Below are 14814 nucleotides of genomic sequence, written 5' to 3' on the forward strand. Positions count from 1 at the left end.
GAAGGGCTTATTGAAATTATTAATTAGCTTTGTTTTTAAACACGGTCTCTGAGCAGCCTCCGCAGCAGAAGGAATTGTTATTAAACGCCAGCCCTCCGGCAGGCCGGCCATGTGTGCGGAGCCCGCAGCTCTTGGCTGCCAGATAAAGACGTTATTGTTGTCATCGTGCCTCCATCCCAGCCCTCCGCCTCCCGCGCTCCCACCCACCCCGCGCCCGCGGTTCCCAGGAACAAAACCCCCGCGCAGCGCCGCGCGCTCAGCCGGCACTCGCTCGTGGAGAGGAGGAGGAGGAGGAGGAGGGAGGCGGCCAGAGGGAAACTGCATTGGGGATTAATAAGAGGCAGGAGGAGGGAGAGGTGCACGCAGGTAAGCGGTGGGCAGGCGCTTCCCCCGAGGCTCACCTCGCCTTGCCTGATGCCCCAGCCTGGACGCTGCAGTGGTCCACGATGCTCCTGCCCTCTCCAGCGTCTCTTACATGCACAGCAGCATTCGCTGTTCCTTCTTCCTCTCTCTCTCTTTCTTTTTTTTCCCCCTTCAGCATCTGGAGTCTCTTTTCCCTTCACTTTGCTCTGTTTTTGCAAGAGTTTTACTCAGAGTGGTGCAGGTTGGGGGTGGAGGGGGCTGAAAACAGAACTAAGTCCCGTGTGTGACAGCGTTGTGCCTGCGGCCAGGTGCTTTCTGTGGTGGCTCCCAACCACACTCAGGTTCAGATCCCCAGCTGGATAGAAGTGCTGGGGGTGAACAGGGAGCTGCTCAGCCCAAGCTGTGCCCAGAGCAATCCCCTGCCTAGGAAAGGAGTCCGGAAGGTGCGCAAGGAAGGTGGGAGGCTGAGAGGAGAGCACACACCTCTGGAGTTGGGATTTCTCCCAGGGAACATCAATCACGCTGTGGGCACCAGGTCACTGAGTTTCTGGGTTTGCAGGGAATGGGGTGGGGGTGGAGGGGGCTGCTCCTGCAGGAGGAGGTTGGGAGAGGTGTGATGGGGCAGCCAAACAACATCTGGGTGCTTCAGGAGCAGTTTTCAGCACCCTTTTGTGCACGGTGGTACAGCTTTCCTACCCTACAGGCAAAGTTATGCCTGGTACACACAGCTCACTCCCAGGGCACACTTAGCCACCCCATTAGATGGAGCAGCTTGGCTCACAGCCGGCTCTTTGTGCCTGCTTCAGCAGGCAAAGGGAGGAAGCAACAGGGCAAGGATGCTCACTTAAATCCTGGAACAAAGTTTTTGGTGTGCAGAGGAGATTCACTTTTACACCAAACCTGCCTTCTTTGTCTTTTTGAGAGCTGGATGCTTTTAGGAAAAGAAATAAATAAGAGGATGAAAAACAGAAATTCATCCTCTTGGCAGCCGAATGCAAAGCACGCAGCATGTGAGGGCTTGGAAACTTTCCTAGGAGCTGAGGGCTGCCTTATGTGGTGCTGGGCTGCAGCATCCCATAGCCTGGGAGTGTGCCGATTCCTGGGTGCCCCTTTGTATTGCAGGGCAATGGATGGGATGCTCCCAGTAGGAGGGAGGAAAGTATGGCTGTGGGAGGTCTGCTCTGCCTTGGGAAGAGTCTGAGAGGAAGGAATGAGGTGGAAGGAGATGACAAAGCATCAGAGTGTTTCTCAACCTTTTGTAAAAGTTGAGCTGGCATGATGCATCTGCTGGGGGGGGAGTGGGGTGTGCATGGGGGTTTGCTTCGGTGGTTGCAGCATGGAGGTGTGTGGGCTGAGCCAGGAGCAGCCCCAGGGCAGGCAGAGTGAGGGGAGGAGGAGGAGGAAGGAGGAGGAATTGCTGAGATGGAGGAGGCAGCAGCGGTGCTCACTGCCCTCTCTGCCGTACCACAGACCACCCCGGGGGATAGAGGTAGTGGCGAACACAACAAGCTTTTTGCAATGAGTCTGGTGACTGTGACACAGCGGGGGGAACACTCCTGGCATGTGGGAGCACACAGGCTGGGCATTGCCATCCCCACATTGTGCAGTTCTCAAGTTGAGCCCACAGGCATTGCTTGTGAGCCCATGTTCATGTTTGAGCTGCTCTCCAGCCAGACTGCAGTGGGTCCCCTGGGACACCCATGTCCTGCATGGTCACATGAGAAGAAATGCAGCACTGACCCCAGATGGACCAGCAGCACACAGCTTGTCTTTTGGCTGGGACATTGCTGGGAAAGGGCAAGCAGGGCGGTTGTCGTATCAATGCTCTGCTCTGCTCCCCAGGCACCTCGGGAACGTGCGGGTGGCAGCATGTCTGCCTCCCCTCAGAGGACAGCCTGGCGCTGTGTCTTGTGGTTTTCCAGCATTCCCAGCACTGCGGCACTGCTGGATAAAGAACCCCCTGTTCTGGTTAAAGCTGATCAGACCCAGAGCCTTGCGGAGAGCTAATGGACTGTTACAGAGACTGGAGGTGGAGGAAGACCAATAGGGGAGGCTTACTGGCTCCTTTTGGCTATTTTTAAGCCACATTTCTTGTGCTGCTGTAGAGCGCAGGCTCCCAGGGAAACCGGGGGTATTTTCCAGCCTGGGGAGTGGAGATGAAATGGGAGATGGAGGCAGCAGTGAAAAAACTGCGAAGGGAGTGGGGCTATGGGCAATGGACTGGAAGGAGTCCCTGGTGCAGCAATCAAGTCTTCGTCCTCACCTCCCTAAAGACAAAGGCTCCCTTCATTCCTCCTGGCCCCTCACAGGAGGAGGGGTCCCAGAAACATCTGTCCAGAGCTTGCTGCTGCTCCCTGTGTACCCAGCTGCTCCAGGAGGCAGCTGGGAGGTCAGGAGGCACCCGAGAGAAAGTGATGTGACTTCTGCCTGCCAAAAATCCCCCAACGACCTTTTCAAAGCTCCCTCCTCTCCCAGGGGCTGTGATTCCTGCACCAGCTGCTGTGCTACTAGCAAGCACTGCTTGGGAGCACTGGGCTGGTGAGATGCACCAAAGGTAAACTATTTGGAAGCAAACAGCAGTGTTGACTGGGGATGGAATTTCTGGCTGTTGCACTGAATTTTTGTTGGTTGTAATGGGACGACTGAATGTGCAGCTGTCTATTCTTGGGAAAAGCTCTGGGCTGCCATTTGTTGGAGGCTTTGTTGTAACCCCAACCAGGGTCTTGTAGGAGATGCTGGTCTTGCACCTAAGCCAAGACACTCAACACTGCTCAAGAGGTGCTCAGACTGTTAAAACTGTACATGAAATGGGGCTTTCCTCTGCAATGAGCAGTTGGTTTCCTGAAGGCATTCATTGCTTCATGGTTTAACTCTATTTCAACTGCAGGGATTCCTAGGGGGTACCCGGGTTAGGGTACCCCCTAGGAGAGACAGCTTTGAATCTTCCCTAGTGCTGGAGGCAACTGTACATCTCGTGGCAGCCTTGGGCTTGTTGCAAAAAGCCTGGTTGCTAATGTTTTTCTGGACATGGGTGCCACAGGCCGTGAGCTGCTGTCTGCAAATTGCAGGAGAGTGAGTGCTACTTTTTGTGCATGGGATGGAAGTGGTGAGCAGACTGGCTGCAGTCCCAGCTCCCAGGCCTGATGGTGCAACCCCATCCTTGCCCCTCATGGTGATATTGCCCCAAACAGAGCCATGCCCTGTCACAGGGAGGAGCTGAATGGCTGCACCACAGCGTGTGCTGCATCCCAGCCACCTCCTCCTTCCATCACCAGCCAAAAGCAGGCATCAGATCCCCCCCAGCTCCTCCAGGCTTTGTGGGTGTGAAAATCCAGAACTGAGTTTTGGAGCTGATGCAAAAGCCTGTGGAAAAGTTTGGGATAAAGTGGGGGGAGAGGGCATGCAAAGGGGAACGTGGCTGGGAGAGGAGCGGGATGCTGTGGGGCCAGGGAGGGGCCTCTGTATTGAGAATTTGTCTGTACTCCATGGCCTGCTGTCGAATCTGTCCTCGACAACACAGAAGCATGCACGTACATCCCCAAAAGGGACTGACTGCAGTACTGCTGAGCTGAATATCTGGCAGTGTTGCTCTTTCTCTGTTCCTCCCTTCCCCCCAGCAAGATGCCAGAGCTCTGATTGAAAACAGCAGGCATGGGAGCCTTATAGGGTTAAACAGAGCCAGATGGGAGCAGAGTGAGACAAAAAGGAAAGTAACACAGGCTGGGGGAGGGCGGGGGGTGGGAACAGGGTTTTTTCAAGGAGAATGTCAATTACTGTGAGCCCCAGGAATGCATGGGATTGCTTCAAAGGGAGTAGGGCTGGCACAGCTCCAGGGGCTGAAAGCAGCACCCACCAAAGTTGGAATAGAAAGGGGGATGTTAAGCCAGAGGGGACCCAGGCAGGCATTTCCATGCCAGGAAAAGTCAACAGGGGAGGGGAGGTTTGGTGGTGGGTGCTGCTTTCAGTTGAGGCAGCCTGATTTGAGCTCCAGCATTACCAAAGCCTCCTGCTCCATGCTGCCATCCCAGCTGTGATGTCTCTCATGGCATCTGCTCTGTTCGTTTGGGAGATCCATTCTCCTCACTGTCTCATCTTCCTCCACACCCTCCTTCCTGTCTCCCCTTGCTTGGTTCCCCTTCCCATCCCAGCTCTGCCCAGCTCCTCCGTCTGCTTTGCTGTTCATCCACACAGGCTCCATTCTCACTGGAGTGCCTAATGCCACTGGTAGAAACCTGACAAACACTCCCAGGTGTCTTCTGACTGCACAGAAAGTACAGAACCTGGTCTGCTCCAGCTGGCCTGGGGAGCATCCAAAGCACCTTCTGCACCGGGAGCTCATCTGCAAAGAGCTGGATTCCTGCATCCTTCAAGCTGTCAGCTGGAAAGCACCCAGCAAAAATCTTGCAAGGAAGGTTGCTGCTGCTGTTCCAGGCAGCAAGGATGGGACAGAAAGGCTCTGTGGGCTTAGTAATGACCACAGAAATCAGGATGTGGTTGAGAGGGAAAAGTGGGGGATGTGAGCTGTTGGGCTGGTGTCCAGGAGGGGCTCCCAAGGGCTAGGGACAATCGGAGACCACTGCTACTGCACTCCCCTAAATTACCAGCCCAGCCTAGCACCCTGCAGTGGGGCTGGAGGTGATGGATCAGTTATTTGGGCACCATAGGGAAGCATATGGCAGAATACCTTCAGTATTGCCCGTGTGTAATCTTGCAAATGTCCTTTTTTTTATCACACAGCCTTGGAAATGGGCCGTCCTGCATTAAGTCCTGGTCCCCGAAGCCCAACACTATCCATCTTCATTGCTATGTTAGCTGCTGTGGGCCTCCTGATGCTGTTGCTCAGCCAGTTTGTTGCTGAATCATTGATTTTTTGGCTCAAGAGCAAAATTAACCCTAATCCATCAAGGCCTCTGAAAGTTCCATTCTTCTGGAAGAAGGGGTGCAGTGAGGCTCCCAGCCCGCACCTGGAACTTTTTTACCCAGGCCATTCTATGATTCTGTGATTCTTCCTAATCCACCTCTCCTTGTTGTCTTGCTCAGGCAAACATCTGGACCATGAAGTTGGCCTTTAGCTTGCTTCTCCCACTTGTTCTTGTGCTGATCTCGGAGGTGAGCGGGCAGCGGAGGAAGCCTCCACGGAAGCCCACCCGCCCACCTCCTGAGCCCATCGAGCCTGTTGAACCTGTGGAGCCCACTGAGCTTCCCCCACCTCTGCCACCTGGCCCACCCTCCATCTTCCCCGACTGCCCCCGAGAATGCTACTGTCCCCCGGACTTCCCCTCTGCTCTCTACTGTGACAGCCGCAACCTACGGAAGGTTCCCATCATCCCATCCCGCATCCACTACCTCTACCTCCAGAACAACTTCATTGATGACCTCCCGGAGGAGTCCTTCAGGAATGCCACGGGGCTGAAATGGGTCAACCTTGACAACAATCGCATCCGGAAAGTGGACAGGAGGGTCCTGGAGAAGCTGGAAAACCTCATCTTCCTCTACATGGAGAAGAACCAGCTGAAGGAGGTGCCTGCTTTCCTGCCACCCAACCTGGAGCAGCTGCGCCTGAGCAGGAACCAGATTTCCAAGATCCCTGCCGGGGTCTTCAATAAGCTGGAGAACCTGGTCCTCTTGGATCTGCACCACAACAAGCTCAGTGATGGAGTCTTCAACAAAAACACCTTCAAAGGACTCAAGAACCTCATGCAACTCAACCTTGCCCACAACATTCTGAGGAAAATGCCACCTGGGGTGCCCAGTGCCATCCACCAACTCTTCCTGGACAGGAACAACATTGAGGACATCCCCAGTGACTACTTCAAGGAGTTTCCCAACCTGGCATTCATTCGGCTCAACTACAACCAGATCTCTGACAAGGGGCTCCCCAAGAACTCCTTCAACCTCACCAACCTGCTGGTGTTGCACCTAGCCCACAACAAGCTCACCAATGTCCCTTTCATCAGCTCCAAGCTGGAGCACCTCTACCTAAACAACAACTCCATTGAAAGTGAGTCACGTTGGCTAGCTGGGAGAGATTTGGGAAGCAGATAGGTTGAGAGATGGCAAGCATTTTGTTCAAAAGGGCATTTTTCACCCATCTGTATGTGAATCTTTCAAAGGGGGGGATGCAGTGGTGAGATGAGCTCAGGTTTTACAGTTGGCAAATGAAGGAGCGTTTGCACAAGTTGAAGGATGACCTATGGGTGAGGGTAGCAGCAGAGGAGCAGGGCTGAATAACCCTTGGAGCTGCAAGGCTTTTCTTGTTTGTTGCCATAGGCAGACCTTCTTAGGGGGTACCTGTCATTGAAACAGTTACTTCCCCAGCAGGGCTCAGAAACAGGGCTATTCAGAAAGGAGTGTCTGTGCACATATTTTAGGAAGTGGTGCCAAATACACAGTCAAGATTATTAGAAATAACCCAGATTAGCTCTCAAGCAGAGCCTCACAGAGGAAGGAACAAGAAGAACAGGGCCTTGATGGAGGTTGTCTTGGCAAACCAAACAGGGCAGTTTAACACTGCTCCAGGCAAAGCTTCATGGTACTGGCTTGTGAAGTGTATAAACAGCCAGCACTTTAAAGAAGACAGAGAAGCATTCCTGGTCAAGCCAGATGTTTCTGCTTTTAGAGGTCCAGCGACCCGCTGTCCTTGCTATCTGCAGGGGAGCAAGAATGCAGCATTCTTGCCAGGAACCCTCTCTTTGCATTGGGGAAAGTGAGCTGGGCTCTCATATTTCAGGCTCTGGTGGGGGTTTGGAGGCTGCAGGACCCACACAGGGCATTACTCATTTGTGAAGCAGCTGCTGGGCAGGACATTGGTCCCAACAGGTGATGTGACACTGACACTTCCACATGCGACGCTGTTTGTTTGATCGGCAGTGACAGTGTGTGGCTTTACATGGAAGAGCAGCGTACTGCCAAGGAGGTGTGAAATCATGAACTGGGCGCTGGGTGCATCATCAGGAAGGGGCAAATCAGAAGCTGACTTTTTATCTGCCAAGCACTGACTGTGCTGTGGGATGTGGTGGTCCCTTTTGTCTCCAGACTGGCTCTCTGTATTCCTCACTCTGCTTTGGCTGAGTGACCTGCTTCATTTCTGAACAAAACCTCTTGCCAGGGTGCTTGGGCTCCTCAGAGGGGCTGGGGATTCTCCTTTTGGTAGCAAAGCAACCCCATTGTGGGGTGATGCTATGAAGATAGGGACAAATGAATTGAGGGGGAGGGGGGAGAAGGGGGTCTCTAGCATCCCCTTCTGCCTTCCTTCTCCTCATAACCTCTAATCCTTGTCCTTCTTCTCCTTCTTTCCCTGCAGAAATCAATGGGACACAGATCTGCCCCACCTCACTGATGTCCATCCAGGATTTCTCCCCCTCTGACTTGGACAGTGTGCCCCGGCTCCGGTACCTGCGGCTGGACGGGAACCTCCTGAAGCCCCCCATTCCCTTGGACCTGATGATGTGCTTCCGTCTCCTGCAGTCCGTGGTTTTCTAGCCCTGCGTGCATCTCATAGGACTTGGCTTTGCACGAAGACTCAAACTACATCAGTATTTGACACTTGGGACCCTCTTCCCTCTTCCCTTGCTCACCCCCTAACCTCTCTGTTCCCCTCATGTCACCCCCTTACCCCCCCTTTCCTCCCCTGAAGTGGCTTCTGTGTCCCCGGGTATGTCTGCAGCATTGCAGCATCTATCCCATGTCCCAGCATTAGCCTGCCCATGCCCCCCCAGCCCCCGCTTGACCGCTGGCCAGCACTGGAGCTGGCTCCATCTCTCCCCTGGACCTGGAAGAGTTTTGAGAGGGTGGGCTCGGCCCTATCCAAAGCATCTCCTGATGGAGCTGATAGGGGGGTGTTTGGGGAAGGGATGGCACAGGAGCTAGTGGTGCTGCTGGACAGCAATCACACAGCCCTGTGACGGAGCTATTTCAGCTCAGAGCAGCCGTAATCTGCACAAACACCAAACCTAAACAACCACCAAAGCCAGCAGCCCGAGGCTGGCCTGTCAGGGGACATGTGCATCCCTGCGCTCGGGCAGCAGCAAGCAGAGCTGAGTCCCTGCTTTGGGAAGCTCAGCCCTCCGTTCCCGCACCGCCTCCCATCAGTCCAAGCGGGTCCCGCATCCAACCAGCCGCGGCGCAGCGCTGCTCCGGGTCCCAGCCCGACCCCAGGACTTTGCCCCGAGGTCCCGCGGCCGCCGCCCGGTTCGGTGCGGGGGGAGCGGGCTGGAACCGCCGGGCAGAGCCGGCAACGACACCTCGTGGCCGCAGCCACGGCCCGGGGCCGGGACGCCATCCTCCCGCTGCTCCGTAGCCTTGCTCCCGGGGCAGCGTGTCTGAGGGCAATCGGGCATGAGATGGTGGCGGGGGGTGGCCCTTCCCCTGCTGCTGCCGACGGGGTTGCAATACACTCCGTGTGCTCTGCACCCCTACCCCGAGTTCAACCCCCACCTCCCGCATCCCGCCGCCCCCGAGCTGAGGCACAGACGTGGAGAACGTTTGGGTTCTGCTGCCTGGGTGACCGCGCCACCCCCCGCCCTGCTCTCCCGTGCCCCCTGTGCCCACCTCCTGCACGTTCCGTTCTGTCGCATTCTCGGACCGAACACACGTCTGGTTTTGCCTTTTTTCTTTTCTTTTTTTTTTAAGGAGAGGCAAAGGGAAGGATTACTCGTTACTCGTTACTCTTTACTCTTTCAGAAAAGCTGTTTTCTATCCCCTCTTCTCCCCATTCCCACATGTATCACTCCCCTCTTGGATAGCTGTGCCTGCATATATAGGGTGTCTGGGTTTAGAGGGGATTATTCTCTTTTTTCTTTCCTTTTCTTTTTTTCTTTTTTTTCTTTTCCTTCCTAATTCTCAAGATTTAGGTTTGAGGAGAAAAAAAAATCCAATCAAAACAAATGTAATGGAATAAACCAAAGAAACAAGACTTGGTATTCAGCCCCCAGAGTGACCCTTCTCTGGGGTGGGCATGGACAGGCACTGTGTCCCACTCCCCAGGAAGGAGTGGGGATGCTCCCTGCAGATGACCTGCGTGCACCAGAGATAGGAAGGACCAGCAAACTACCAGGATATTCAGGATTACTTTAATAACATGAGTCTCTCCAAATCTTCCTCCAATGGGCTTTGTTGGGTTTGACAGGTTTCAACCTTAAACCCGAAGACCCTATTGTGTATATTTATATATAATGTGTATATATACTGGTAGACTGTACAGATATATCTAGAGACATATGTAGTTCTCAACTGATTTCAACTTAATGGTATTTTCACTCCTACTCTCCGCAGCAGTGAAAATAAAGTGATTCACAAGGGACCTGGAGCTGTGGTTGGATCTGCTTCTCTGCATCTTCTTTGCTGTATGGGAAGCAGCTTCATTTGGGAGCAGGGGGCAGCCCTCCAAAATGCTGGAGCTTGTCTGGGGGTCACCCAGGGCTTTCTTCTACCTGTGCTGGTCAGGTTTCTGGAGCATGGGCCTGGCCTAATGAACAGACCTGCTAATTAGGAGTGCCCGACGTTGACTGCAACTTCCAGGGCTGTGGATGCAGATGATGGGCGTTGTCGTCCCTGTATGGCTGCACACACTGCATTGGGGTGGGTTGTCCCAAACTGGAGATGAGCTGCCCCACTTCACTTTGGTGCTCCCAGGAAAGCTGGACAAGTGTCCTTAGGGTGAGTTTGCCCCTCTGGGCAGCACAGGTGGACTTTGGGACATATAGGGAAAGCATCTCCAACCCACTGTGATAAACCCGGACCCCCACACTGTGGCTGTGCAGGCTGCATGCTTGTTTTCACACGAGCAGAATGGGTGTGGGTAGCAATTTATCTTCCTGCCTATCACTGCAGATTCAGTATCTCCTTTCACTGCTGCTCTCCCCACATGAATCATGAGCAGAGAGGGAGGGTGAGTGTGGGTGTGGATGGGAATGCATGGGCTTTGGCGTGGGGCATGCACAGGTATGTGTACGCAAGCCGTGCAGAGCAGGCAGCAAGCTCTCCTATTTTTCTGCTGTAGAATAAAATCTGTGCTTTGTGATGGGCATGTGAATCACGCACTTTGGGGTGGGTGCCTCTCCAGATGAGGAACGCAGCACCACAGAAACGAGGGGGGCTGAGCCGTGGTGCCCCCGAGCTGCCACATCGCCTCCATCATTGTGGCTGCTGAGCTGCCTAATGAGGGGCTTAATGAGGATTAGCGGCCGCCCTTTGCTCCACAGCGTGCCTAGGGGACTGGGGCTGCATTGAGAAGGAGTGGTGTGTGCTGCGGCTGTGGGTGCTTGGACAAGGACGGTCCCCACTGCAAGGGTGTCCCTGCCTGCCAGCAAGAAGTAGCAGATGGGCATGACGTCTCGGGTGGGTGAGTGTGTGGGCTGCGATCTGTGTGCAAGAGAGAAGACTGTTTTCACAGTGGTGGGTGGCTGCATGTGCACTATGCTGCCCAGTACTGATGGAGCCAATGGGGCTGGTGCCCATCCTGAGGTGTCCCAGCCCCATAGGACACGTCTCTAGCATCCAGAGGATGCAGCAGGGCTAGGAACTGCAGGTGGCAGGGAACCAGCAGCTCCACTGCACACATGGGTGTGCGGAGCAGAGGAGGGGGAACATCTCCCACCCCACTCTGGTGGTGAGAGTGGTGCCGCCCCCCGGTCTGTGCCTGCTCCCTCTCCCCAGACTGTTCCAAGTTTCCGAAGCAGCACTGCACAGGGGGCCTGAGCAGAGGGGAAATGTGATGGGGGCAGATGAGCTGAATGTCACAAGACTGCTCTGCTTGCTATGCTGGGAGTGAGTGTTGCTACAGCATGGGGTTCCCTGAGCCCCTTATCACCTCCTTGGGGCTGGGAAAGCGGGGGCGGCCTGGCTGCTCGGGGCCTCTTCTGCACAGCCGTGCAGCCAGGCGTGAAATGGGCTGAAAAGAAAAGAAAAGCTCATCCCCCACAGAGGCTGCAGTCCCTAGCACGGCTGCAGAGCAGGGTCAGTGTGCTCATCTTACCTTCTCTTTGCTTTCACCACTTTGCAGCTGTCTTAGGGTAGATGGCTTTAGGGCACAGGATGCAGACTCTGGCCTGGGTGGGCATCGCCAGCCTGTGTTTGGGAGCAACCTGGGCTGTCCCAGCCAAGAAAGAGAGGAAGAAGGTGGAGAAGCCAAAAGCTGACCTTGTGCTCTATGAAAACCTGGATCTGGACAACTATGATGTGACTCTGGACAGCTATGGGGACATCATGGACCTGAACAACTATGAGGAGCTCTATGACTACGGTGATCTGGTTCCGAAGGTGAGGGGTACAGGAGGGCACGCAGGGAAGGGCTCATCCTGGTGCAGCCTGGGGAAGGAGGCAGGGGCTGCTCGGAGCTATGGACCACAGCTGGTTCTTGTGGGCTATGGCTGGAGAACAGACTCAGCCCCTTGTAAAAGCCTATAAGCCATGGTGGCTCTTCCACTTCTTTTGCTGTTGGGAATGCTTTACCCAATCCCATACTTCTCCTGCTTCCTTGTGTCCTGCCTGGGCTGAGTATTGCTGCAGGGTGAACCAGAGGAAGACAAGGAGGAAGTGTCTTCATCCTTCTGGGTAATAGGAGATTCTGAAGAGCCAGGAGAGCTGTTGAAGGAGAGTCTGGCTTTCTTATGAGAGCTGTCTAGGGCCCCAGAAGGGAGTGGGAGATCTTGATTAGCCCTCATGCCCCATCTGTTTTGCAGATCGAGGTCGGGACTCTGGCTCCTCGGCCCAAGGACCGCAAGGCTCTGCCAGAGCTGGGCACAGCAGCTCCAGCACCAAAGCTGCAGCCTCTGGCCACCACCAATCCCATCCACCCAGCACCACCAGGACCTGGCACTGTGCAGGGTGAGCACAGACCAACAGGGTTTCATTTCCATCCAGTGCAGCCGTACAGCCCAGGAGCAAAGTCTTTTCCAACAGCAGACAGCAGTAGTTATTTGCTCTGCCCGCGCAGCAAGGAGAGGAGGGGTGCTGGGGTTTGCCTTATCACACAGCAGGCAGGAGTGCTGCAGAGAGACATTTCTGAGAAACGAGCTCCAGCAAACACCAGCAACATCTTAATGAGCACAGGCATTGTGAGAGTTGGACAGAGTAGCAATTAGATTAGCGACAATTAAAATCCTGTAGTGAGGGATAAATATCTTTATTCATTTTCTGTCATTCTGGACTGGGACAAATTAAGGAGGAGGCAGAGGGAAATAGTTGCCTTCTGCTTTGAACTCTCCCATTAATGGATGCAGAGCCTGGTGTCCCTGGGGGTGAGCAGAGGAAGCCTGCATGGGGGGTACTCGGCGTTGCCCCTCCTGCTGCCCCTGCCAAGCTTGCTGGGACCAACTTGCTTGCACAGTAAAGTGTTCTGCTCAGTGCAAAACTATTTGCTTTTGCTTTCTTTTGTCAAATTTCCTTCTGTGAGAAAAAAACAAACAAACAACACAAGTCCAAATGAGCTTTATGTGCAACTCTGCTGATCTTGGGAACTTCACATCTACCCCCCTCCCATAGAAGCTACCTGATCCTGAGCAGATTCATTTATTAGCAGCACCTCTGGCTAATGCTTCCTCTGCTGGTTGGGGTGCTCAGGAGAGACGAAGCAGCCAAGCCGTGCCATGCTATGCCATGTCATGCCATGCTGCGCCATGCCATGCTGTGCCGTGTCAAGCTGTGATGTGCAATGCTATGCTGTGCTGTGCCCAGAGCTGCCTCTCTGTGCCCCAGGCCTCCCCAGCTGCTTGCGCTGCCTCTGCATCAGAACCTCCGTGTACTGTGATGACACCGACCTGGAGCACATCCCACCACTGCCGCCCGACACCACCTACCTGTACGCCCGCTTCAACCGCATCGGCGCCATCCGGGCTGGTGATTTTATGGGGCTGAGTATGTTGGGGCAAGGGAAGGGCCAGGCCCCAGGGAAGCTTTGCAGGGACAGGTGATGATGTGTGACCTGAGCACCCCCTCCCTCCTCTCTCGTCAGAGAAACTGAAGCGAATAGACCTGACAAGCAATTCCATCTCCTGGGCAGATGCGGATGCTTTCCGTCACCTCTCCAGCCTGCAGGAGCTCATCCTGCCTGAGAACAGGCTGACGGCACTTCCCGAGCTGCCCCGCAGCATCATCAGGCTGGATGCCCGTCTCAACAGGATCTCCAGTGCTGGTCTCCGGCCCGAAGCTTTCCAGGTAGGTGCTGGAGCTGGTGGTGTGCACTGAGACATGCCATGCACCCACAGACCCATCTGGATGGTTTTAACCCCATGGCAAGGGGTGATGGGACAAGTGCTGGGGCAGGGAGTGAGGAGCTTCACCTCTCATCTTTTCCTGCAGGACCTCAAGCAGCTGCAGTTTCTCCATCTGTCCGATAACCAGCTGGACTACATCCCTGCACCCCTGCCCGAGAGCCTACGGTCTCTGCACCTCCAGGTGAGACATCTTTTCCATAGCAAATCCTCATCTACAGAGCCCCCTGAGACCCCCTGCACTGCCAAATCCCATTTTTACCTCTCTCTCCTCTTCCAGAACAACAACATCCAGACCATGCATGAGGACACGTTTTGCAATAGCCAAGACCAGAGCCACATCCGCAGGGCTCTGGAGGACATTCGCCTCGATGGCAACCCCATCAACCTCAGCCTCTTCCCCAATGCCTACTTTTGCCTGCCCCGCCTGCCCACGGGGCGCTTCCTCTGATTCCCAGCATCAACCCCTGATGGGGAGCATCCCCAAGCCCTTGACATTCCACCTGTACTCCCTCGTGTCCCACTGTTCCATGGAAAACATGGGATTAAGGCAGACATATTTAACCTTAGGGTGAGCTGAGCATCTGCACACGGGTGAACTCAGTTCTGAGGCAAGCAGAACCGGGTGTGGGCAGTTGTAATAAAATGAAGACTTTAAAAATGCATTCGGTGTTTTTTTCTTTGTTTTTGTTTCTCACCCAGCCCAACAGCTTCTTTGTGACCTCTGCTGGATGCAAGGATGGGGACCTGCCCAATTCTTCCTCAGTTCCCTCCCTCCTGGGGATGTTGGGAAGACCCTTGTGGGTCGGATTGCTTTAAGGGTTTCCAGGCCAGGAGCTGCACTGCTGCAGGGAGGTGATGCTTTGACCTGTACAACAGGCTGTCCCTTAGTTGTGTCCAGGTCCTGATTTTGGCTGGGACACAGAGCCAGTGTGATCTGTGCCTGGAGGGTGTGTGCAGCAGCTCCCTGCACTTTGGGGCTGTTTTGACGCCCCATGCCTAAAGCCAAATGTCCCCTCACACAGCAGCAAAGAGTCACTTGGATGTAGTTAAAATATCTCACGTCATCCCAACCTTTCAAACCTGAAAAGTGCTGCCCAGTGGTGAGATACTTTAAGTGTAATGTATTCATCCTCTATATTTTTACACACATGTAATAAACACACGTACTGTGAGAGATGATGCACCCCCAGAGAATCCAAAATCCTGAACTGAAATCACTGAGCTCAGCCCACATCCT

The 14814-nt window shown here is 54.4% G+C and overlaps 2 protein-coding genes across 8 annotated transcripts; both read left to right on the forward strand.

The window, feature by feature from the left end:
- Positions 1–259: 259 nt before the first annotated feature.
- On the forward strand, positions 260–9670 carry PRELP (proline and arginine rich end leucine rich repeat protein). 2 transcript variants are annotated; one of them, XM_085526973.1, is made up of 3 exons: positions 260–366; positions 5101–6364; positions 7667–9670. In XM_085526973.1, exons 2-3 carry the CDS (start codon positions 5419–5421, stop codon positions 7843–7845), a joined length of 1125 nt encoding a protein of 374 aa, XP_085383099.1. In that variant the 5' UTR covers positions 260–366; positions 5101–5418; the 3' UTR covers positions 7846–9670. The 2 variants fall into 2 exon arrangements, with proteins under 2 accessions (XP_085383099.1, XP_015740847.1); XM_015885361.2 differs by having other exon boundaries at positions 5404–6364.
- Positions 9671–10591: 921 nt separating this feature from the next.
- Positions 10592–14239, forward strand: OPTC (opticin). Of its 6 annotated transcripts, none has more exons than XM_085526974.1 (7): positions 10592–10705; positions 11366–11622; positions 12045–12189; positions 13060–13218; positions 13316–13518; positions 13663–13758; positions 13855–14239. In XM_085526974.1, the coding sequence occupies exons 2-7, from the start codon at positions 11380–11382 to the stop codon at positions 14023–14025; spliced, it is 1017 nt and encodes a 338-aa protein (XP_085383100.1). In that variant the 5' UTR covers positions 10592–10705; positions 11366–11379; the 3' UTR covers positions 14026–14239. The 6 variants fall into 6 exon arrangements, with proteins under 6 accessions (XP_085383100.1, XP_015740848.2, XP_085383103.1 ...); XM_015885362.3 differs by having other exon boundaries at positions 10592–10701; XM_085526975.1 differs by lacking the exon at positions 10592–10705 and adding an exon at positions 10964–11130.
- The last annotated feature ends 575 nt before the right edge of the window (positions 14240–14814 follow it).

The sequence above is a fragment of the Coturnix japonica genome, chromosome 38 (genome assembly GCF_054131305.1).
Source record: "Coturnix japonica strain WE chromosome 38, WE-NBRP24, whole genome shotgun sequence".
NCBI classification, from domain to species: domain Eukaryota; kingdom Metazoa; phylum Chordata; class Aves; order Galliformes; family Phasianidae; genus Coturnix; species Coturnix japonica.

Excerpts from the sequence above, each read along its gene's own strand:
- OPTC (XM_085526974.1), top strand. The coding sequence starts at position 11,380 with ATGGCTTTAGGGCACAGGATGCAGACTCTGGCCTGGGTGGGCATCGCC. Across the intron at positions 13,219-13,315 it reads TGGTGATTTTATGGGGCTGA|AGAAACTGAAGCGAATAGAC; the intron begins GTATGTTGGGGC and ends CTCTCTCGTCAG. Across the intron at positions 13,519-13,662 it reads TCCGGCCCGAAGCTTTCCAG|GACCTCAAGCAGCTGCAGTT; the intron begins GTAGGTGCTGGA and ends CTTTTCCTGCAG.
- PRELP (XM_085526973.1), top strand. The coding sequence starts at position 5,419 with ATGAAGTTGGCCTTTAGCTTGCTTCTCCCACTTGTTCTTGTGCTGATC. Across the intron at positions 6,365-7,666 it reads AAACAACAACTCCATTGAAA|AAATCAATGGGACACAGATC; the intron begins GTGAGTCACGTT and ends CTTTCCCTGCAG.